Below are 23,152 nucleotides of genomic sequence, written 5' to 3'. Positions count from 1 at the left end.
CATAGTGCAGAGTGAAGAGAAAATTACAGTTCAAAACAGCACAAGGGTAACATGTTTTGCCAGTGAGAGATCTATTTAAGAACCTCATAATAGCAGGAAAGAACGATGGAGTAGGGGAGAGGAAAGCATGATAGGATGGTATTTTGCAGAGGTGATCTTAACAATATAATTTCAATATTTTTTGTGTTTGTCAAAGGAAATCTATGTCTCAGAAGAATGCAAAGAATAGTTTGCATGCCATATTATTTATTGACATTATGCTTGCTTCCTGATGAATTACCAGTGGATTCAGCCCAAGTCCAGAGCACAGGGAAGTTAAACATGGCATCAATCTACTTCCTACAGTAGTGGAGCTAATCTACTGGACAAATAGAAAACTGTTTAAACTTTCCAGAACTGAGGTCATCCCAATTTTTTCAAGTTATCATTAATATGATGCTTGCATGGTAAAGACGAGACAGCATTTCTCCAGGACCACAGAGCATATTTACCTAAATAGAAATCAGAATAGAAGTTAAACACATTGAAATATTAAAATATTAAGATGTATACAGTAAATGTCCACAGTACACTATCCACATATGTTCTGGGAATTCAGGAACCTGTTAGTTTGGGGGTAAAAAACTGTTGCCCACTCTGGACTTAATGACCTGAGTGCTATGGTACCTCCTACCAGATGGCTGAAAGGAGAACAGTTTACATGAGGGGTGTGTGGAGTCCTTCACATTGTTTATTGCCTTTCGCGTGCATGGAGTGTTGTAGATCTCCTTCAAGTTAGGAAGAGAGCCCCCAATGATCTTTTCCGCTGACTTCACTATTCTCTGCAGGGTCTTGCAGTCCAAGGTGGTACAGCTTCCAAACCAAGTGGTGATGCAGTTGCACAGGACGCTCTCAACATATCATCTGTAGAATGCAGTGAGGATGAAGGGTGGGAAATGAATTTTCCTCAGCCTTCACAGTAAGTAGAGGTGCTGCTGGGCTTTCTTGGGTGTGGAGCTGGTGTTAGGGGACCAGGTGAGATTCTCCACCAAGTGCACTCCAAGGAACTTGATACTCTTGACAACCTCAATGGTTAAGCCATCACTATTCAGTGGAGCATGGTTTTCCCCGGACCCTGCTGAAGTCAACAACCATCTCTTTTGTTTTATTAACGTTCAGATATAGGTTGTTGGTTCTGCACCAATTGTTAGCGACTGAACCTCATCTCTGTATGTTGACTCCTCATTCTTATAATTACGCCCACCACAGTTGTGTCGTCAGTGAGCTTGATGATGCAGTTCAAGCTGCATTTAGCTGCACAATTGTGGGCGGGCCAGCAAAGTGAACAGCAGTGGATTAAGCACGCAGCACTGGGGGGCCCCCGTGTTCAGTGTGATGACCTTGGGAGTGCTGTTACCAATCTGGACTGCTTGAGGTTTCCCTGAATGGAAATCAAGATCCAATTGCAGAGGGGACGTATAGACCCAGGAGGCTCAACTTCCTTATAAGGTATTGAAGTATGATTGTGTTGAATGCCAAACTGAAGTCGATAAACAGCATTCGAACTTATGAGTCCTTATTTTCCAGGTGGGTGAGGGCATCGTCCGAAGAGCGTTTGGATCTGGATGTGGACTGCAGGGGGTCCAGTGATGGGGGCAGCAGGAGCTTGATGTGGCTCATGATGAACCTTATGAAGCACTTTATGATGACTGATGTGAGTGTGACTGGTGGTGGTCATTGAGGCAGGACACAGACGACTTCTTCAGCATGGGGACAATGGTGGCAGTCATCAAGTTGCAGTAAATGTCCTTTTACCATTGTGTATGTCTAAATTTAAATTTAAAGTACATAGATAATGTTTATATATAGGCACACAGGAATCCAAGTTCCAAATCAATGTTGGCTTGTTCACTGAAGTGTATGTCTGAATACTTCTTACACCATGTAATGGATCTGTCTTAGTATTCATATTTAGTCTAAGGTGGAGGAAGGAGAGGAGTGCAGGGAGGAAGGGACAAGGGGAGGAGTACATGCTAATAGGTGGAAATAAGTGAGAGGAATATTTTGAAAGCTTCCTTGAGAAAAATGTGATATCACATTGAACCTTTTGAATACTTGTCCAAGGAGAATAGTCACTTGCGGCAAGGAACTGAGCATCCTGAGTCTTTTTTTCAGGAACATGTGGTAGCCAAATCAAAGTGTCAGAAACAGTACCAAAACATCTTGTCCAACTCACCTACCAGCTGTAACAGATACCTCCTGTTCCACCTCTGACAGCTTCTGCAGATCCTACAAAATAGATATAAGTCACTTTAGAATCCCCAAACTGCAGTGGAAGAAAAGGCAGAAGATCCACTTAGCCTCTATGTCATTGTTCCTCCCTTGACAAATGAAACCAAACAGATTTCATTCTGTTTCTTCCTGCAGAACATTACTGATACATTTGGCACAGAATAGTTAATTACATCTACTGGATGTTGAATTGCCTGGTTTTAATGTTCCTTCACAGATGCTTTCTTAATTAAATGCATTATTATAAAATGAATATTTTTTCATCTCTATCAGATGTGACTGTCATTTGACCCACACAAACAGGTATATTTTGTAAAGATGTAGAGTCATGGAGAGTTGCAGCATTGAAGCATTTATTTTGGCTCACTCCATTCCAACCATTAGTCATCCACTTATACTAATTAAACATATTTTATTCTGTCCACATTTTCACTAACTGCCCGAGGTTCAGGGGACATTTACAGTAAACAATTCAGAGATCAACCTGGACATCCTTGAGAAGTGGGAGGAAACCAGAGTACCCAGAGGAAACCTGTACCAGCACAGGAGAACATACATACACGATATATTCAGCACCAGATATCAGTCAACTCAGAGTGCTTGCATCAGGAAGCATCAGCTCTACAGTTCCTCCCTAATATTTTCTATAATTATTTTTACCCAAAAATTAAAACTATTGGAATTGCACATTCACATTGGGCATATAATCTGGCAGCGTCTCTACACCATATGGTACCGATACACCTGCTAAATCTCTTTTGTTTCATCAGCCAAATCCCCTCAGTGCACTATGTTAGAACTGTCCCATTCCACCCACCACCAGATGTTACCTATAAAAACTCTCAAAGGAATGCATGTTGATTTCAGGTACAATGAAAAACAAATAGCATTTTTGTGTGAAACATTCACTACAACATTTATCTTCCTATACATTAATCTGAGTTTGGACATCAGACAAATTCTTCTCATGAGCTTTTCTGTTTTAAACATTCAGTTGATGTACAGCTATGATCCAAAGTGATAAATGTAGCTAAAGGCAGCAAGCAGCATCTTTGGAGATAGCCACCGCTCCTGTCTCTCACTTTCTAATCATTTTATTTAATCCCATGGTGCATAAAAATTTGGCTTTCATACTTTGACCACATCAGGTTTTGTGTTATAAGAATTCACTCCCAGGTTCTTCACTCCATCCCTTTGTCATCTATTTTCTGTTCTTCTGTCTTGTTTCATCAAACCTCGTTTGCCCATAAGATTACTATGTCCTTCTCAATTTTGGTTTTACTGCAGAGTGACAGAATTTAATGGTGTGGGATTCAGAATTCATATGAAGGTAAAAATCCTTTTCAAGTCAAGTAAGTTTATTGTCACCTGATTGTACAAGAACAACCCAACGAAACAGCTTTCCCTGGTCCTCGGTGAAAAATACGCAGACACACAACCAGATATACACACATATGGATAAACAATACATATGAATACAAATAAATAAATAAATACTTTTTCAAGAATATGAGAATCTCGGATCATATATGAACAGTTCCTTTGGTTGTTCACCATTCTTACTGCCTGTGGGATGTGTGACAGATTATGTTGTGCTTGTATTGAATATAGATATGTTTTTGGGAGATAAATTGGGACAGGTTTTTTAGTGTAGGTCACATACAAATGCTTTAAATAGATCTTATTTAAAATACTGGAGCTCTGTTCAAGCTAGATAGGCCAGCACCAAGAGCCTTTGCAAAAGCTTTGGAGAGTGCCCAAGAGAGGTCATTAATGATTGTTGTTTCAAAAAGGCAACAGGTGAAAGAAATAGTTGGAGCAGCAGGCTGTCTGGAGTGGAACTTGCTGTTCTAAGAGGGTCATGTGCTTTTGCAAGCAGAGAGAGTAAAACAGGTGTTCTCTCTGAGAGAGAGAGAGAGAGATCACTTTTGCAGTGCTACAGTCACCAGTAGCAGCTACGAGTGGAATAGGACAAACTGGCAAGCTTGTGGAAAATCCCATTTGGAAGATGGGTTGTGAGTGTTTAGTTCAGCCTGGTCAAAGTCTTTGTTGTTCATGCAAGAGGAGAGGAGTGGCTGCCTAACGTTTCACTTGAATTAAGGGAAACAGAAAGGATCTCTGTGGTGACCTGAAAGAAAGAGGTTATCATCTGGAGAAACCTGATCAGGCAAGTTTCTTCAGCAAGACACTGAAGTGGCTGGTTACAAGGAATCAGTTGTGGATGTCCAGGAACAACAAATCTCTCTCTGAAAACTGACAAGAACCTTCCCGAGTGGTAACCATTTACCTTACAAACACCAAAGTCTGGTGAACTTTATAAATGTTAAATTCTATGCACAGTATAAGAATTGCCTGCAACCAGTGAACTTGGAGGAAGGAGAAGTGAGATTGGACTGTGAATCAAATAACTTTTCTGAACTTATACATACATTATATTCACGTGCGCTTGAATTAGAAGGGGGTTAAGTTAAGTTAGTTAATAGCAATAAGTTAAAGTGTGATTCTGTTTTCATGTTTAAAGATAATTAAAAGCAACTTTTGTTTAAGTAGCCATTTGTCTTGGTGAATATCTATTGCTGCTGGGTTTATGGTCCTCTGGGCTCGTAACAGAAGAAACTGTACCTCAGCCTGGTGGTGTTGGCTCTGATACTCTTGTATCTCTTTCCCAATGTGAGTAGCTGAAAAATGCTGTGTGTGGGGTGGAAGAGGTCTTCAATGATTTTGCGCACCCTCTTCAGACAACAATCCTGGTAGATCATGTCGATGGTGGGGGGTGGGGGGATGTGCGGGGGAGGGTGGGGAGGAAGACTCCAGTGATCCTCTCTGCCACTTATGGTCCTGTGGATTGTCCTCCAATTAATTTCTTTGCAGAAACTGTACCACACTGTGATTCACCTAGCCAGGGCACTCTTGATAGTGTTCCTGTAGAAGGTTGACATAATAGTGGCCGGTAGCCTTGCCAGTTTCAATCTTCTCAGGAAGTGCGATCACTGTTGCACCTTCTTGACAAGTGAGGAGATATGTGTCCATGATAGGTCACTAGTTAAGTGAACTCCAAGAAACTTGATGGTCTTCACCCTCTTCACTAGAGCATTGATGATGTGTAGTGGAGGGTGGTCCTTCCTCTTCTTTTAATGAAAGGAAGCACCACAAATGATATGAATAACATTATTGCCTCTGTTGGCTTCAGGTTCTGATAGTGAAGTATGGGTGGAATCATCAACTACGATAGTCTGTTCAAAATATTGGCAAAATTAATTTCGACAAATGGTGGCACTTTTAGTAGAACTAAGGACCAAGGGATTGAAAGGATGGTGGAATCATGCCAATGAAAATTAGATGCAGTAGAGCCCTGAGAAGGGGGAATTGGCGAAGGTGTTCCCTCCTATTAGAGTATCAAGGGATCACTATTTTAAAATAATGAATCATCAGTTTAAACAGGTTTTCTTCTCTCACTGGCTGTTTAAGTCTTGGAAATTCTTTTCCTTCAGAGCTATGGATCAGACCCTTTAAATATTTTTAATGTGGAGATTCTTGGTAAATGACTGGGTAAACAGTTATGCAGGGTTGTGAGATTGTGGAGTTAAATTTACAGTGAGTTCAGCCATGACTTTTCTAAATGGTGGAGCGCCTCAAGGTGCTGATCGGCCTGCTCCTAATTTTGTAATATTTGAATGAAAATGGTTATGTGATAAAATGGAGAGACCAGTGGACAATTTGATTTTGGTGGCAAGTACACCTAGGTTGTTACGACCTAGATCTGCAGCAATTGAAGTTACCAAAACAACAATTTTTATTAAAAACTATTAATAATATAAAATCTTTCTTAACTCTAAACTTGTGTGTGTGTGTGTGTGTGTGTGTGTGTGTGTGTGTGTGTGTGTGTGTGTGTGTGTGTGTGTGTGTGTGTGTGTGTGTGTGTGTGTGTGTGTGTGTGTGTGTGTGTGTGTGTGTGAAAACCCAAACCAGGGATAATTATTGCTGTTCAAAGTTCTCAAACTCATGAATTCTTGTAGATTTACTTTCAAAGAAACATTTCTTCATACAAATGACTTTTTCCACAAATTCCCCTCTCTTACATGAAGGTTTCAGAACTTGTGTTTCACACGATGATTTCATAAACTCAGGCAAGGGTTAAATGAAGTCACCATTAAAAATGATACAGTGGGACTGCTCTTTCTTGACCATGAGAAGCAGTTGAGTGGCCACCTTTTCCTAAACCCACATTGATTTTGAGTCTCTTCCCTGCTCAAGGGAGAACGTATAACAGTACCTCTCTTATTGAAGGTTATTGCATCTCTGACTTCAGATGAACCTGGTGCAATATTAAAGATGCTTTCCTCCTGTCATAATCACATGACAAGACATCACTGCTGGCTTCTGTTTCAGAAGAGTATAGCATCTCTTTTACATAATGTAAGACCTGTTCCTTCCATTATTGTAGCCCACAATTATATTGTGACCTAGCTGTGCCCACTGGTACTGTATCCCAGTATTACAGGATGACACTTTGCCCACCGGCACTATATCCCCATTGTTATAAAGTGACATATCTGTTCCAGCAGTAAGATACCTGGTTTCTAAAGTCCATGCTCACCATTATAGTACCCTTGAGTTCAGAGGTAGATATCATCTGCATCTGATCTCAACCCAAGAGAATGGGCTGGTCTGACGTAGTTCCTAGTTCTCTGATTTCTGAGTTACAGGCCCAGTTGGATCTCTGGTCCAGGGATGGATTTTGAGACTTGATGCCTGCAATTGGGTTGGTCTTGAAGCCTGGGGTTTGAAGAGTGTTAAGTCATGGTATTGGATGGACCTGAGGGTCAACATTGGTAATTTCCTGAAGGTTTGTTTGGGCGTGTCTTGTGGAATAGAATTAGGAAGAACCCAAGGGGTTGTGCCTAGAAAGCTGTAAAGCATTGTGTTTGGAGCTCCTAAGCCTAGAAATGGGCCAGCCCTAAAGCATGGCATCAGGAGGGTACCAAGACATGGTCAGCAGGGCCTTGAAGCATGGGGTCAGGAGACCCCTGGATGAAAGATGAGACTTTTTATAAAACTGTGGATTGAAAGATAAGTATTGGGCTGGCACTGGCCATATCTTCAGTGTCAATGTTGAAGTAGTTCAATGGGATCTTCTGTATTAATCTGATAGCCCAGAAAGAGCTTTGGTTCAACAAATATTGAAAAAAATGTGCATGAGTGTAGCATTCAGCTCATTTTTAAAATTTTTTAAAAATTTTCACACTGTGAACCATATCAATCAAAATGCATACAAACATTTTGCTCTTAAATATACACAGTGGCATTTTCTCCCTTTTTATCCCCCCTACCTCCCCCCCTTCCCACCCCCCTCCAAACCCATTAAACATTCAACATGTACAATACAATAAAACCATTAAACAATGTCATCACACAATGAAAATAAACAGGAAAATTGTGTAATCTACTTTTACACACTGGATCAAGTCATTTTGTCTTCTTACCATTTTATCATTTTAGGGGGTGGAGGAGTCTATTCTTGCCAATCCTATCTTGGCTGATCCTCTATCTCAATGCCATGTACATGGTCACAGAGAGTTAGTGCAAACTCCACATTGGCAGTACTAGAGGTCAGAATTGAACCAGAGTTCCTGGAGGAGTAAGGAGCAATCCATGATCTGTACCACTGTGCTTCTCCCTGAGGGTGTATAGTCTAAAGCATGAAAACCCTGTGAGAGCCCATTTTCTGTCTGGTACTCTGTTAAATCATAATATGCTGCATCTATTGAGTCGCAGACTGCATCCTTCTTTACCCCTTTTAGCTAATTTTTACTCATACTTTCCTGTTATCAATTCATCTTTGACCAATTTTTACAACTAATTACTCCCAAAACATTTAATTACATTGAATGGCATGATCAGATCAACTTTTAATCTTCTTCATTATTATTCAAATGGGCTACAATTGATTTACTGCCAAGAATGTCTCTAGTGTCATATTATCAAGAAATTTCTACACATCCTTCAAAATAAGTGCTGAAGCCTATTGAAAACTTGCTTGATTTTCAATCTGGTCCCATGGTTCAAATGTGGAATTAACTTTTAAAATAAATAAAAACCTAAAATGAGCCATAAAACTGCAAACAATTTTTTGTTTGGAGGGCAAATTGACAATTAGGGTTGTTCCTCCCTGATCAGATCACAGGTCCCAATCCTTTTCCTACCTCTTCTCGTAATTTGGCCTGATCTTTGGGCTTTTTCTGCTTCTCTGATTCATTGCTGCTGATCATCAAGTTTCCTATGTGTGACAAGCACTCTGAATAAATTGGCACTGCTTGTGGATTGTTCCCACCGCTGCAGACTTCCATCACGGGGAAGCAATACATAAATCTCAACTTCTCCTGTTTCCATTAAATACCCCTCCCCCTTCTTCCCCATTTCTTTCCCTCTAGTTCTCTCTCTCTCTTCCCTCTTCCCTCTGTCTCCTTTCACAGAGCCAAAATTAATTTTCACCTTTCCTCTTATCATATCCTTTTGCCTGTTGGTCTGGACTTCACCACCATCCATTCTTCCCCCTTTCTCTTTAATTAAGGTGCCTGCCTGCTTTTTGCTTATGCGTTGAAGAAGGGGTCAGGCCCAAAATGCCAGTTGTGTATCTTTACCTTCTGTGGATGCTCTGAGACCAGCAGAGTTCCTCCAGAATTTCTGGTCTTTACTACTATCTCAGTGTCTGCAGACTTTTGTGCTTCACGTGAATCTCGTTTCACCAAGCAGTAAATATGGGTGCCTATGATTTGTAACTCAGGATGAAAGAAAATTGGTTCCTGTTGATTTTGTAGTCTGGATATTTATTTCCCATCCATCGCTTTGGGTTCCAAGTTTCCATTTTGTATTTTGAAAAATGTCCTTTCCCCATCAAATACCTCCACCTTTAGCTATTTCTTTCCTATTTAACTTTTAGAGCAAAGTTAACTTTTTTAAAATTTTAAATCACTTTTGAAGTGTTTGCTTTTTTTCTCAGTAGGGTGAATTGGCATTCATCAGCAGAAGGATAGAAAAGGTTAACTTTTCATGCTTGAGCCAACTGGTATGTTCAGAGAATTAATCTCAGTCTTCTCTTTCAAAGTGACTTGTTATGTAAATACTGTTGCCCACTTCTGAGAAACCAATCTATTCCTAATCTTCCACTTGGTCATGTTTAAATTACATTTATTTATTTACAACATGGTAGCAGTGAGGCACTATCAATAATTTAAGAGACTAGAGTTATCGAACTTTAGGCTTTTATTTACAATAAACTTGAAGGCCGTTCTGTGCTGTGATCCCAACTTTCTGGGGAGGGTGTTGGAGCCTTTATACAGGGTCAAGAGGGAGGAGCCGCGGGTACAGTCACATGACGGGGCTGAGCCAGATTAATGAGTGTACAGCAGTTCACCACATTCACCCCTTGTTTTTTTTATTTTGTCCAGTGGGGTGACATGGGGCACAAAATCCTACAAAAGTCTTAGAGGTTAAGTCTTTCTGGCGGTCTGGTCTTCCGTTGTGACCGGCGAAAAGTCGGTTGCTTTGTTGTGGCTGGGGCCATTGATTCTTCTTGGACCTCCAGTGCCGTGTCGACCTGCTGGGGTGTGACGACTCGCCTGGAGTGACTACGACAGGGATGGGGCTAGGGTACCATGGTATGTAGTGTGCGTCCATGGGAGGGGAGGGTGCTGCTTGGTGGGTAAGCTCCTCAGGTGCCCCCGCACATACGAGGTTCCGGATGTAGATGTAGACAGTTTCCTGTGGCCATCTGGGTAGGCCACAAATACGTATAGGGGGTTTACATGGAGGAGCTGGACTCTATCAACTACTGGGTCAGTTTTATGGCCCCTCATGTGCTTTTGTAGCAGGACAGGCCCTGGGGACGTCAACCAGGATGGAAGGGTGGTACCTGATGTGGACTTCCTGGGGAAGGAGAAAATACATTTGTGAGTGGGAGTATTGGTGGCAGTACATAACAAAGACCTGATTGCATGGAGCACCTCAGGAAGGACCTCTTGCCAGTGAGAGACAGGTAGCCCTCCTGGACTTAAGGGGAAGGAGGGTGGCCTTCCACACAGTGGCATTATCACTCTCCACCTGGCCGTTCCCTTCAGGGTTATAACTAGTGGTCCTGCTGGTGGCGATACCTCTGGGCAGCAGATATTGGTGCAGCTTGTCGCTCATGAATTAGGACCTCTGGTTGCTGTGGACGAATAGAGTGAACAAGTTGTGCAGAGCCCAAATGATTGTGACGATGGTCATATCTGGGTAAGGGATAGCAAAGGGGAAACGTGAATACTCATTGATGACTGTGAAAAATACATGTTGAATTGGTGGAGGTGAGGGGGGGATCCTTGAAATCCATGCTTAGGCGTTCGAACAGCTTTGTACCTTTCACCAGGTGCACCCTATCCGGTTGGTAGAAGTGCGGTTTGCACTCCGCACAGACCCGACAGTCCCCAATCATGTCTCTGACATATCCGATAGAGTATGGCAGTTTACGAGATTTGATAAAGTGGAAAACTCTTGTGACACCAAGGCAGCAGAAGTCATTGTGGAGGGTCTTGAGCTGGTATAACTGAGCATTGGCACATGTCCCTTGGGATAGGGCATCTGGGGGTTCATTTATACAGAATATCGTAGCTATAAGTGGAGAGTTCTATCCTCCACCTCAAAATGTTATTATTCTTTGTCTTACCCCGCAGTTTATTGTTGAACATGAATGTCACGGCCCGTTGGTCCGTAAGCAGGGTAAAACGTCTGCTGGCCAGGTGGTGCCTGCAGAGCCACACTGCTTCAACTATCACCTGAGCTTCCTTCTCAATGGAGGAGTGTTGGATTTCAGGGCCCTGGGGGGTGTGGGAGATAAAGGCCACTAACCGACCTGTCTGGTTCTGGGTGGCAGCCAGGGCAATGTCAGACACATCATTTTTGTCCTGAAATGGGACAGATTCCTCCACCACATACATTGCGGGTTATGCGTCAGAAGGCCGTCCATGCTTCATTTCAAGGGGGAGGAACACCAGGCACCTTTTCAGGACCTTGACGCTCTGGGGAAGGGTAAGGTCTAGCAGAGGCTGCATACAGTCAGGGTCAGGGCCAATAACCCCATTCTCCACAGCACAGCCAAAGATCGCCAGACGGGTAGTTTGGAAAACACATTTATCCCTGTTGGTGAGGTTTAGGCATTTGGCTGTTGTGATGAATTTCTGGAGGTTGGTCTCATGATCTTGCAGGTCATGATCACAAATCATGACATTTTCCAGATAGGGGAAGGTGGCACGCTGGTCATTTTGGTCCACCATCTGGTCCTTCTCCCGCTGGAAAACCGAAACGCTTTTGGTAACACTGAAGGGGACCTTGAGGAAATGGTAGAGGTGGCTATCTGCCTCAAAAGTCATATACTGGCCATTTTCCAGATGAATGGGGAGCTGGCGGTAGGCAGATTTCTGGTCAATCATGGAAAAGACATGATGTTGGGCAATTTGATTGACCATGTCCGCAATGAGAGGGAGGGGATATACATCCAGCTGTGTATAGCGGTTAATAGTTTGGCTATAATCAATCACCATCCTGTGTTTACCCCCACCCTTGACCATCACTTCTTGGGCTGGTACTGGGCTCAATGATCCGATTCAGGAGTCGCCAGACCTCCATTTTAATAAACTCCCTATCCCCTTCATTGTTTCAACTGCTTTTTGTAATGACTGGCTTACAGTTGGGGGTAAGGTTGCAAATAGTGGTGGGGGAATTGATATGGAAAGTAGAGAGACTGCGTGTTAGTTGGGCTTGCAAGGGGGGGCGGGGCGGAGGGGGTTGCGTGCTGATGAACTGCAGGTTGCTGGCGGTGGGGGGGGGGTACTGTTGTATTGCATTGTGACACTCTTGAGGTGACTCTGAAAGTCCAACCCCAGGAGCACTGGTACACAGACCTGTGGCATGATGAAGAGTTTAAAGTTCCTGTAAGTCATGCCCTGCACAGTCAGTGTCACAGTGGTGTAGCTGCCGATCTCAGTTGAGTGGGACTTTGGGGCCAGGACAACTTTATAGCTTATTGGCTTTTCTTTAAGGGAGTAATGTTGCACTGTATTGGGCGGATGAAAATCTCAGTGCTCCTGCTATCAAAAAGGCATCTTTTCACCTGATCATTTATTGACATGTCCATTATAGACCGGGAGAGTTGATGTGGGCAGTTTTGGCCCAACACCATAGAGGCTAGTGTTGGTTCGTAGTTTAGCCCATGTTGACTCATAGTCTGGGAGCGTAGTTTCCACAGACATTGGTGACATCCAAGATGGCGGCACCCATTTTGCGTCATAGTCATCTCCAGAAACTGATGGCAGCTAAGATGGCGGCTCCCATGCTGTGAACATGGTGACGCTGGAGCTGGAAGGTGGTGCAATCGACAAACCTTCATTTAGTGCCCCTTCCTTCTGCACTTCGAGGTCAGCATCTTTTGCTGGGCAGTGTTTTTGGGGATACTTCGATTGACTGCAAAAGTAGCATTTTGGGTGCTCCTGGAAGACTATGGCTGTGGTGCACTCGTTCATTGTATGTGGTAGTTGGCTGCTGTCCTGTGGACCTGAGTCCCAAGATGCCAACCCGGCGCCAATCACTGAGTTTACTTCCATGTTACAGAGGTTGATCACCCATCTTAAGTCTAAATTACTCTCCTCGTGTAGCCTCTGTTGCATGTAGTCCAACTTGATGCCTGTGACACAGGCATCCCAGATCATGTCATCCGTGGTTTGGGTGGCTGACATTGACTTGAATTTGCACGCTCATGTGAGTCCACGAAGGGGCTGGAGGAACCTGTCGCTTGATTCACCCGGTCTCCGTCTGCAGGTAGCCAGCATGTGCCTGGCATATACCTCATTAACTTTCTCCCTGTACTGGTCCTTGAGTACATGTCTCTGTGTATGTTGAGGCATCCCTGATCATCGGGAACACTCGATGACTGACCCGGGAGAAAAGGAGGTGCAGCTTGTTTGCCTCGGTGGCCACGGCTTTGGTGGAGTTCTGTAGAAATACCTCAAAGCAGTATAGCCAGAATTCAAAGCTGTCTGAGGCTTCTGGCGATTGTGGGTTGATCTCCAGCTTATCAGGCTTCAAGAGTTGTTCCATCATTGGGAAAAAAACTATTGTGAATAAAATTGAAGCACTGTCAATATCTCAAACGACTAGAGTTACGGAACTATAGGCTTTTATTTACCATAAACTTGAAGGGCATCCTGTGCTGTGACTGACCCAGGCTTTCTGGGGATGGCTTATGGTGTTGGAGCCTTTATACAGGGTCAAGAGGGAGGAGTCACAGGTTCAGTCACAGGAGGGGGTGGAGCCAGATTAATGTGTGTACAGCAGTTTACCACAAGAAACTGATTACAGCTATTTAAACCTGTGCCACTCAATTTCATCCAAATTAACCTACAACCCCATACGTTTTGGAGGGTCGGATGAAACCAGAGGGCTCGGGAAAAACCCAGGCAGCACAGGGAGAACGTAAAACTCCTTACAGACAGCACTGAATATGAATCCACATCGCTAGTGCTATATTAGCACTGCATTATTTTAAGTATGTACCATATGAAAAACTAAATGAGCAATATCACCATGCTGTTGTATGAGCATTTACCTGTCCATACAGCATTGAGCTGATCTGTCAGTGCATCACCAAAAGCAGTAATCTTTTGCTTTCACAGTCCATCGATTCCACAAGATTAAATAATCTCTCTCTACGAAGAAACAATTATTATTTGAATGACCGAGTCAGTTTTTTAGTGATCAAATACATCAATTGTGAATTCATTCACGTCTACCAGAGAAATTATGAAAAGAAAGTCCTGCAGTCAACACTTCACACGGTTTAGTTTCAATTCCACCGGTGCAGTGGAAGTGGTGGTTAGGCTTTTGGAAGTGATGACATAAGGTAAAGTTAATCATCCCCTTGGAAAATGTGGATTTACATGGATTCTTGAAAATTTGCTCACCGTGAATTTTTGAAAATTGAGCAGAGTCTGTGCAATTGAAGTGAAGATTCAATGCATTGGGGATGAAAGTTCAGAATATATTAATAGATGTATATTACTTTTCAAAGACATCTATGATGGTACCACAAGAAACATCGGAATCATTTATGATAGCTGCCTTTATGCATGAAAGTGGTCCCAGGTGTTTTTCAGTAATGGAAGCAGACCAAAAATAACAAATGGCATATCAGAGGTGATTAAAGATTTTGTAAAAGGGATAGATTTAAAGAATCAGGAAAAGAGGGACAAGGAAGTTTAAGGAAGTCTATATGATGGCATCACTCTAATAAAAATTCTATCATTTGATATCAAAATGGATGTGGACAAGACATCTCTAAAAGGGGAAAAAAGCAGAATTATGGTTGATGTTTTACTTTTATGTGGAAAGTGTTAGCAATGGCTGGTCTTCTTTGGCTTGGCTTCGCGGACGAAGATTTATGGAGGGGGTAAAAAGTCCACGTCAGCTGCAGGCTCGTTTGTGGCTGACGAGTCCGATGCGGGACAGGCAGACACGATTGCAGCGGTTGCAAGGGAAAATTGGTTGGTTGGGGTTGGGTGTTGGGTTTTTCCTCCTTTGCCTTTTGTCAGTGAGGTGGGCTCTGCGGTCTTCTTCAAAGGAGGCTGCTGCCCGCCAAACTGTGAGGCGCCAAGATGCACGGTTTGAGGCGTTATCAGCCCACTGGCGGTGGTCAATGTGGCAGGCACCAAGAGATTTCTTTAGGCAGTCCTTGTACCTTTTCTTTGGTGCACCTCTGTCACGGTGGCCAGTGGAGAGCTCGCCATATAATACGATCTTGGGAAGGCGATGGTCCTCCATTCTGGAGACGTGACCCATCCAGCGCAGCTGGATCTTCAGCAGCGTGGACTCGATGCTGTCGACCTCTGCCATCTCGAGTACCTCGACGTTAGGGGTGTGAGCGCTCCAATGGATGTTGAGGATGGAGCGGAGACAACGCTGGTGGAAGCGTTCTAGGAGCCGTAGGTGGTGCCGGTAGAGGACCCATGATTCGGAGCCGAACAGGAGTGTGGGTATAAATGGCTGGTATAACTGGATAAAATTGCATGTAAAATTATAGTTAATATAAATGGAATGGAAGAATGGTTCAGAAGGAGAGCTCTTGTGAATATCCAGAATTATGAGGGCTTTGATATGAAGAATTGGAAAAGACTATTTTGATTGGTCAATAATTTGAAAACTGAAAGGCAGAGATTTGAGTTAATTACCAAAGAGAATGCAGAAGCTGATAAGGACATGAACCTTTGTGATCTGTAGAAGTAGTACGGCAGGTTTTAAAAGAAAAGTGGATTAATAGATGAAAGAGAAAATGCTTTCACAGATCTAGATTTAGATGCAGTTAAATGTGCTCCCCAGATTAAAGTATCAGACATGGTATATGTTTGCCACATACCTCCTGATGCAGGCACTTCAGATCCAACCTCATGCTCCATATAGATACAGATATTGTTAAATTATAATGCTCAGTGGACATTCAACACTTTTGAATCACTGAAATAAATTTGGTTAAGAATGAGGTCAAGAGAAGGTTCATTGGGCTCCTTGAGGGTTTTATTGACCTGTTTGAGACTATTCTCGCTTTACTCATGCAGATTCTGACAGCCTCTAAGCTTTTAGTCGCAGATTATGCATCTCCTTTGTAGTTCAGTAACAATCTTCTCATTTGACAAGCTGTTGCTCTGCCGATGATCTGGGCTTTGCTAGAGTGCAATTTTTAGCTGCAAAATGAAATTCTGCAGATTTTCCTGAGGTACATGATTCTGCCATATTCCCTTCCATCAGAAAAGATCAGGCTTCTGTCACTTTATTCTCCTCATCTTCTGCGAGTTTGAAGATAATTGTAGTGAGCAGCAGGAGCTGGTCTTTTATTTGCTAATTCTGCTGCTCTGAACTTACACCACACTGTATCAGACCACAACTTATTTCAGAAGCTCTTGTGGCTTCATTTCCATCTGTTTCCAACTTCACAAATGATGACAAAAGTTCCAATGCTCCGGCGAGAGATTTTCAATTAACCAATAAAGACATAAACACATCAATCACACCACTGAAGTGCAAGTCAAATGTGTTAGTTTTCTAAAGCATATTTGCAAAACTTACTGAGGAAGAATGATGAAGACACAATTCAATTAACTTTTGTGATGATCGATCAAAGATTCTATTATGTGTTAAATTGTTAATTCCAACCCAATCATAAGTCATCGGCAACAATGATTCATTGGGTTACAGAAAGGAGGTTTGGAGGCTTGTCAAATGGTATGACAACAACAACCTGAGTCTTAATATGGTCAAGACAAAGGATATGATTGTGGACTTCAGGAGGATGAAGGCCGACTACTTTCATATCAATGGCTCCACGATGGAGAGAGTGGAGAGCACAAAGAACTTTGGTATGCATATAAAGGACAACCTACCTTGGACCCACAACACTCCCTCATTAGTCAGGAAGATGCATCAGCATCTACCCTTCTTAAGGAGGTTAAGGAGGGCAAGGCTACTAGCTCTCATCTTGACAACATTTTACAGGAACACAACTGAGAGTGTCCAGTCTGGCTGCATCACTGTGAGGTATAGCATCAGACCAGAAGTCGATAGATGACCATCAAAAAGGCTGAGAAGATCACTGGGATCTCCTTCTCCTCTATGGCAATATTTACCAAGAGCATTGCTAAAATGTGGTTCAATGACAGAGGTGCACCAAAGAAAAGGTACAAGGACTGCCTAAAGAAATCTCTTGGTGCCTGCCACATTGACCACCACCAGTGGGCTGATCTCGCCTCAAACCGTGCATCTTGGCGCCTCACAGTTTGGCGGGCAGCAACCTCCTTTGAAGAAGACCGCAGAGCCCACCTCACTGACAAAAGGCAAAGGAGGAAAAACCCAACACCCAACCCCAACCCACCAATTTTCCCCTGCAACCGTGTCTGCCTGTCCCGCATCGGTCTTGTCAGCCACAAACGAGCCTGCAGCTGACATGGACTTTTACCCCCTCCATAAATCTTCGTCCGCGAAGCCAAGCCAAAGAGAGACAGTATCTTTCACCTACATCCATTGCGAAGGAGGTACGGGAGCATCAAAATTTGTACTGCTAAGCTGGGAAATATCTTCCATTCACAGGCTGAGATTGATGAATGGTATCCTGTAAACATATAAATTACTGAAAAATATTTTTATATATTTATTTTATGTTATATCTTTATGCACTTTTGTGAGATTATGTGTGTGCATGAGTATGCAGTGTGGTCTGGAGAAACCCTGTTTCGTCTGGTTGTGTATGTAATATCCGATGATAATAAGCTTGAACATGATAGAGTCAAAGAAAGATACAGCACAGTAACAGTCCCTTCAGTCTGTTAAGTCCACACCAACTATTGACCACCCTGCACACAGCATCTTTCAGTTGCTCCCATCAGGAAAGAGCTACAGGTATATCAGAGCCAGGTTAAATATCAGCTTCTTCCCACGGGCAGCAAGAATACTGAACGATCAAAGAAACTGCTCACTCTAACCATCCAAGACTCACATTCATGAAGAAACAGTATTTATTTATTAAGAATATTTATTCATTTGTATATATGAATATGTATTGTTTGTCTGTATGTGTGTTAGTCTCTGTGTGTGTGTGTGTGTGTGTGTGTGTGTGTGTGTGTGTGTGTGTGTGTGTGTGTGTTTGTGTGTGTGTGTGTTTTCACTGAGGAGTGGCAAACTCGGTTTAGTCAGTTGTATTTGTGCAATCAGATGACAATAAATTTGACTTGAAACATTCCATCTACGCTCCCTGTTTTAATCCCTCTCTAATTTTAATTACGTACATAATGGTTGATGCTAAAAATCTGATGTAAAAATACACATCAGGATCAATGAATCCATGATTCACTTGTACTTCTTCTAATGTAGGTCATTTTGTGCTTTCTGTCTGCTATTCTCTGGGGAAACCAAGAATCCTTGTTGATGGTGAAATCCTTCAGTCCACTTGTAACCAAATCTTGCAATTGTCCTCAACTTTAACCCTCCAGCCTACTCCTGTTCTAAAGCCTCTGTCTTCCACACTTACGAATGATGTCCAATGATGAACGGTGTCCTGTAATAGGCTTGAGGAAGAGCATCTTTCTTCTGTTTGTACCTATTGTTGAATTTTACCATTTCAGATCACCAATCATAAGGCTTCTTCAGGTGCATTCTCCACCAAGAATGTGTCTGCAAAAGCAGAAGCAGCCCTTTGAATTGCCATTCAGGTGGCAGTGCAAAAAGCACAGCACTGGCCACCTGAAGGGACAGCTGCACCGGATGCACCTTTGAGCGCACTGTCCCTTTGGACTGTCAGGTTTGGGATGGCTGGTTGTCGGACAGCCGGCACGGGCTATCAACGCGGGACGTCCCCACACTGACAGTCCGTGCCGGCCGCCCCACAGTGTGGGGACTCGTGTCGGGTTGTTGGGAGAGCGGGTGTGGGGACTCATGTTGGGCTGTTGGGAGAGCGGGGCAGCAGTATCAGTGTGGGGACATCCCCGCGCTGATAGCCCACGCTGGCTGTCCCAGCTCTGAGGCGCATCCGGTGCAGCTGTCCTGGATGTCAAATCTATTGCTCTGCCAACAGATGCTGCTTGACCTGCTTGAGGAACTTCCAGCACTTTATATTTTCATTTCAAAATATATGCATGTTTGTGGCTGGTTAAATAATTTTCTGAACATTCATAAACTGCAAAGTAAAATATTGACACTTTTTTTGTTCTTAATGATATTGCAGCCATTATGTCCTTCCATAATGGAATTGGAGAACTTTCTGTATGTTTCATGGATGATACAACGTCAACATGTGAAACTGTAATGGAACATCTATATTTATAATCCTCATACATACATTGGAGTCATTAGTCAAGAAATGATTTTAAGTTTAAGTTTCTTTATCATCCAATTGTAACAGTACAACCCAAGCAAGCAGCATTTTCTAGTCCCTGGAGCTAAAAAAAAAAGTGCAAACACATGTACAAGCATCACACACATACAGACAAATGATACAGATACACTTAACCTATATACATGCCTTACATACATATAATGAAAATAAATATTATTAATAAATGGTAGAGTCACCGGAAGCTGTTTTAGCAGTTTAGCATTCTTTCAGAAGTCTCACTGCCTGTGGACAGGAACATTTTCTTAGCCTGGCGGTTCTGTATCTGATCTCCATCGGGCACACAAAACTCAAAACGGTCAACCAGTTTACCTATCTCGGCTGCACCATTTCATCAGATGCAAGGATCGACAATGAGATAGACAACAGACTCGCCAAGGCAAATAGCGCCTTTGGAAGACTACACAAAAGAGTCTGGAAAAACAACCAACTGAAAAACCTCACAAAGATAAGCGTATACAGAGCCGTTGTCATACCCACACTCCTGTTCGGCTCTGAATCATGGGTCCTCTACCGGCACCACCTACGGCTCCTAGAACGCTTCCACCAGCGTTGTCTCCGCTCCATCCTCAACATCCATTGGAGCGCTCACACCCCTAACGTCGAGGTACTCGAGATGGCAGAGGTCGACAGCATCGAGTCCACGCTGCTGAAGATCCAGCTGCGCTGGATGGGTCACGTCTCCAGAATGGAGGACCATCGCCTTCCCAAGATCGTATTATATGGCGAGCTCTCCACTGGCCACCGTGACAGAGGTGCACCAAAGAAAAGGTACAAGGACTGCCTAAAGAAATCTCTTGGTGCCTGCCACATTGACCACCGCCAGTGGGCTGATAACGCCTCAAACCGTGCATCTTGGCGCCTCACAGTTTGGCGGGCAGCAGCCTCCTTTGAAGAAGACCGCAGAGCCCACCTCACTGACAAAAGGCAAAGGAGGAAAAACCCAACACCCAACCCCAACCAACCAATTTTCCCTTGCAACCGCTGCAATCGTGTCTGTCTGTCCCGCATCGGACTGGTCAGCCACAAACGAGCCTGCAGCTGACGTGGACTTTTTACCCCCTCCATAAATCTTCGTCCGCGAAGCCAAGCCAAAGAAGACTTCTGTCCTTTCAGGAGTCACTGGAAGATATTCTGTGTGGGGTGATACAGGTCCTTACAGATTTTGCGAGCTCTCGTTAAACAACGACCCCTGTAAATTACATCAGTGGGTGGAGGGAGACCCCAGTAATCCTCTCTGCCACTTTTATGGTCCTGTGGATTGACCTCTGATCTGAAGCTTTACAGCAATCATACCACACTATGATGCAGCCAGCCAGGATGCTCTCGATATTTCCGGTAGAAAGTTGACAGAAAGGTGGCTGATACCCTTGCCCACTTTAGCCTTCTAAGGAAGTACAGTTGCTATTGCACCTTTCAGACAAATGAGGAGATATTATGCATCCATGATAGGTTCTTCTTAAGTGGATTCTGAGGAATTTTGTACTCTCTACTCTCTCCAGTACTGAGCTATTAATGTATAGTCGAGGATGATCATCTCTAGTCCTCCTGACATTCACAATCATCTCCTTTGTCTCGACCACATTGAGACATTGAGACTCAGGTTGTTATTTTTCAACTATTTCATGACATTTTTCATCTTTTCTCTGAATTGTGTCTCATTATTGTTGCTGATGAGGCCAACTACTGTCGTATTATCTGTAAACTTGAGTGAGTGGCTCCATTCAAATTATTCAATTATTTGAATTATTGAAAGATTCTGAAGCACAGTGGCAAACAGACTTCAGACTCAGATAAGTTGATGTGCATGAGCCATTTTAATTATCAATTTTTCTTATGCAATTACGTTCTTTTTCAGTAAAGTTCATAATGGTTTTTTTTTCCAGAAACTGATGGGGTTTCCTTCTGTCATTTATCACAGTGAAGAGAACTCTTAACATGTCTTGAAGGGGGACCTCTCCAGCAGTCAATTCTTCCCATATTTAGCTCAGGTGATGCTTAATATCTCAGTACTAAAGACAAAAACCTGCTACTATGTCCATTATCTCTGGAGAGGAATTTAACGTGAATTGGTGGAGCACGTTGTGGCGAACTAAATATTTTTTGTACTTTTTGCATCTGCACATTACACAGTGAGTACACAATGGTGACTTAAATATTTAATCATTTATATCACTTTACCTTCTGCTGCTATAAAGGTGGCCATGATGTAACCTTATTCATTATTGAAGTAAAATGCTATGAGGATCAGTACAAGTTATATTGTCCTTTACACTGTTGCTTTGCGATGGCAGTACTGTCTATGTGAGGTTTACTGAAATTATAGGGAAATCTACTGACAGATTTTCACCTGCCTGCAAAAGGATTTTTTTGAACAAAAGACAATGTGAACTTAGTTCTTCAATGGCAAACCTTGGGTATAATGGCGTAATGAAAACAGAAGGAGAACCCCGGCAGAAAAAAGTCAGATTTCGAATATCTTCTGCAAATAGTGGAAGGGTGTTGAAAGAAGTGTACACGGATGGAGAACCTGTGGGCTTGCAAGTGCCTGAATGTGCCAGCATTTCCGAGACTGAACCATGCAGCAATCACGGTGAAGTGAACGGATATAACGAGCAGCATTTTTCCCTGGAAATTGACGGCAGTGAAAGTGAATGTGATGACATGCTTCTGTTAGCGAGCACCTCAAAAGACAGAGGAATCTTTAGAAAGAGAATTAATATTTTGAGTAAAAATGGTACAGTAAGAGGTGTCAAACACAAAGTCAGTGCTGGACAGGCACTTTTCAGTAATTTGTCAAATGGTGCTGTTCAGGTACGTCGTTAAGATTGTTGAAAGTGGATTTACCTTCTATAATGGTAATTAATGCCAGTACTGGCATCTAATTTTTCTTTAAATGTGTAATATTAATATATTCACTACCATATGGTAATCTTAAAAATGTTATCGAAAATCTCAAAAAAAATTATCTGGAAAGGAAAGGTGGAACCAGGATCTAAAACAGGGGTGGGAAACCTTTTTTTAAAAACTCACCTTCCACCTTAAGCAATCCCTTACTAATCACAGAGCACTTATGACATAGGGATTGCTTAAAGTGGTATGTGAGTAGAAAGAAAAAGGTTGCTCCACCCATGCATTAGATTTAATAAGTAGTTATTTAGTCATAAATAAGTCAGTTGGTTTCTGGCTTGTTCTTCACTTCAGAAAACAGTTCATGGCAGTATCAGGAATCCCCTCTGAGAAAACAGCAGAAGAAAATTCTGTGTTTTCTGTTGCAGTAAACACATGATGTAATAATGTCAAAGGTCATCTGCTGTTAGAACACAGCATTGACTATTGAAATGTAACGAGATTAATCTTTGTCACGGTTGTGTTTGTGGATTTTCATTTGATAAATTAAGGAATGGTTGACATTTGTATCCTTTATTTTCAAGGAGAGTGTAAGTTTTCAGTTTTAAAGGCTATTTTTCCTTTGTGCTGAATGAATTTATGTATTGTATTAGAACAGCAACTATTTTGGTTTTATTTTGGCGTATCATACTACCTTTATCATGAAGTAAAGCTGTTGTAAATTGTTGTATTCATTTGTTAGATCAGTTTGCATTTTCTACTGTTAAATGTAATTAATACAGTATGTCCACATCTTTTGATTTTCATGCCCTCAATTTGCATCAAAAGCTTTGGAAGCTTAATTTATAAACATTGATAATTTTTACAGTTGTTTCACTTCCAATATTATTATCAGTAAATATTTTGCCATTTTTTGAATTATGTCCTTTTGCTTTAGCTGTGCCCTACTTGAATAATATTTTACTTTTATTTTGCTATTTTAAAATATTAAATAGGTTAATGTTACTATCCAAGTCATTTATCAGAGATGCCATATTAATATTAATCCTGCAACCAGTAATTTTAAGGCTG

General features: G+C 42.4%; 1 protein-coding gene and 1 long non-coding RNA gene across 2 annotated transcripts in view; one reads left to right on the top strand and one right to left on the bottom strand.

Annotated features, from left to right (window-relative positions):
* Positions 1–276: 276 nt before the first annotated feature.
* Positions 277–23,152, bottom strand: part of LOC138756186 (uncharacterized) — a 129,021-nt gene continuing 106,145 nt past the window's right edge. Inside the window, exons 6-8 of the long non-coding RNA XR_011352838.1 lie at positions 13,907–14,006; positions 2,216–2,268; positions 277–491 (exon numbers count right to left, since the gene is read on the bottom strand). This is a non-coding gene — a long non-coding RNA (uncharacterized lncRNA). The remainder of the gene's footprint in view (positions 492–2,215; positions 2,269–13,906; positions 14,007–23,152) is intronic.
* The window catches only part of grxcr1a (glutaredoxin and cysteine rich domain containing 1 a), a 68,232-nt gene continuing 66,741 nt past the window's right edge, over positions 21,662–23,152 (top strand). Inside the window, exon 1 of the mRNA XM_069930335.1 lies at positions 21,662–22,034. Coding sequence (XP_069786436.1) covers positions 21,662–22,034 — 373 coding nt within the window. The remainder of the gene's footprint in view (positions 22,035–23,152) is intronic.

Source organism: Narcine bancroftii, chromosome 3 (genome assembly GCF_036971445.1).
Source record: "Narcine bancroftii isolate sNarBan1 chromosome 3, sNarBan1.hap1, whole genome shotgun sequence".
NCBI lineage: Eukaryota > Metazoa > Chordata > Chondrichthyes > Torpediniformes > Narcinidae > Narcine > Narcine bancroftii.
This window is presented reverse-complemented; position numbering and strand designations above follow the sequence as displayed.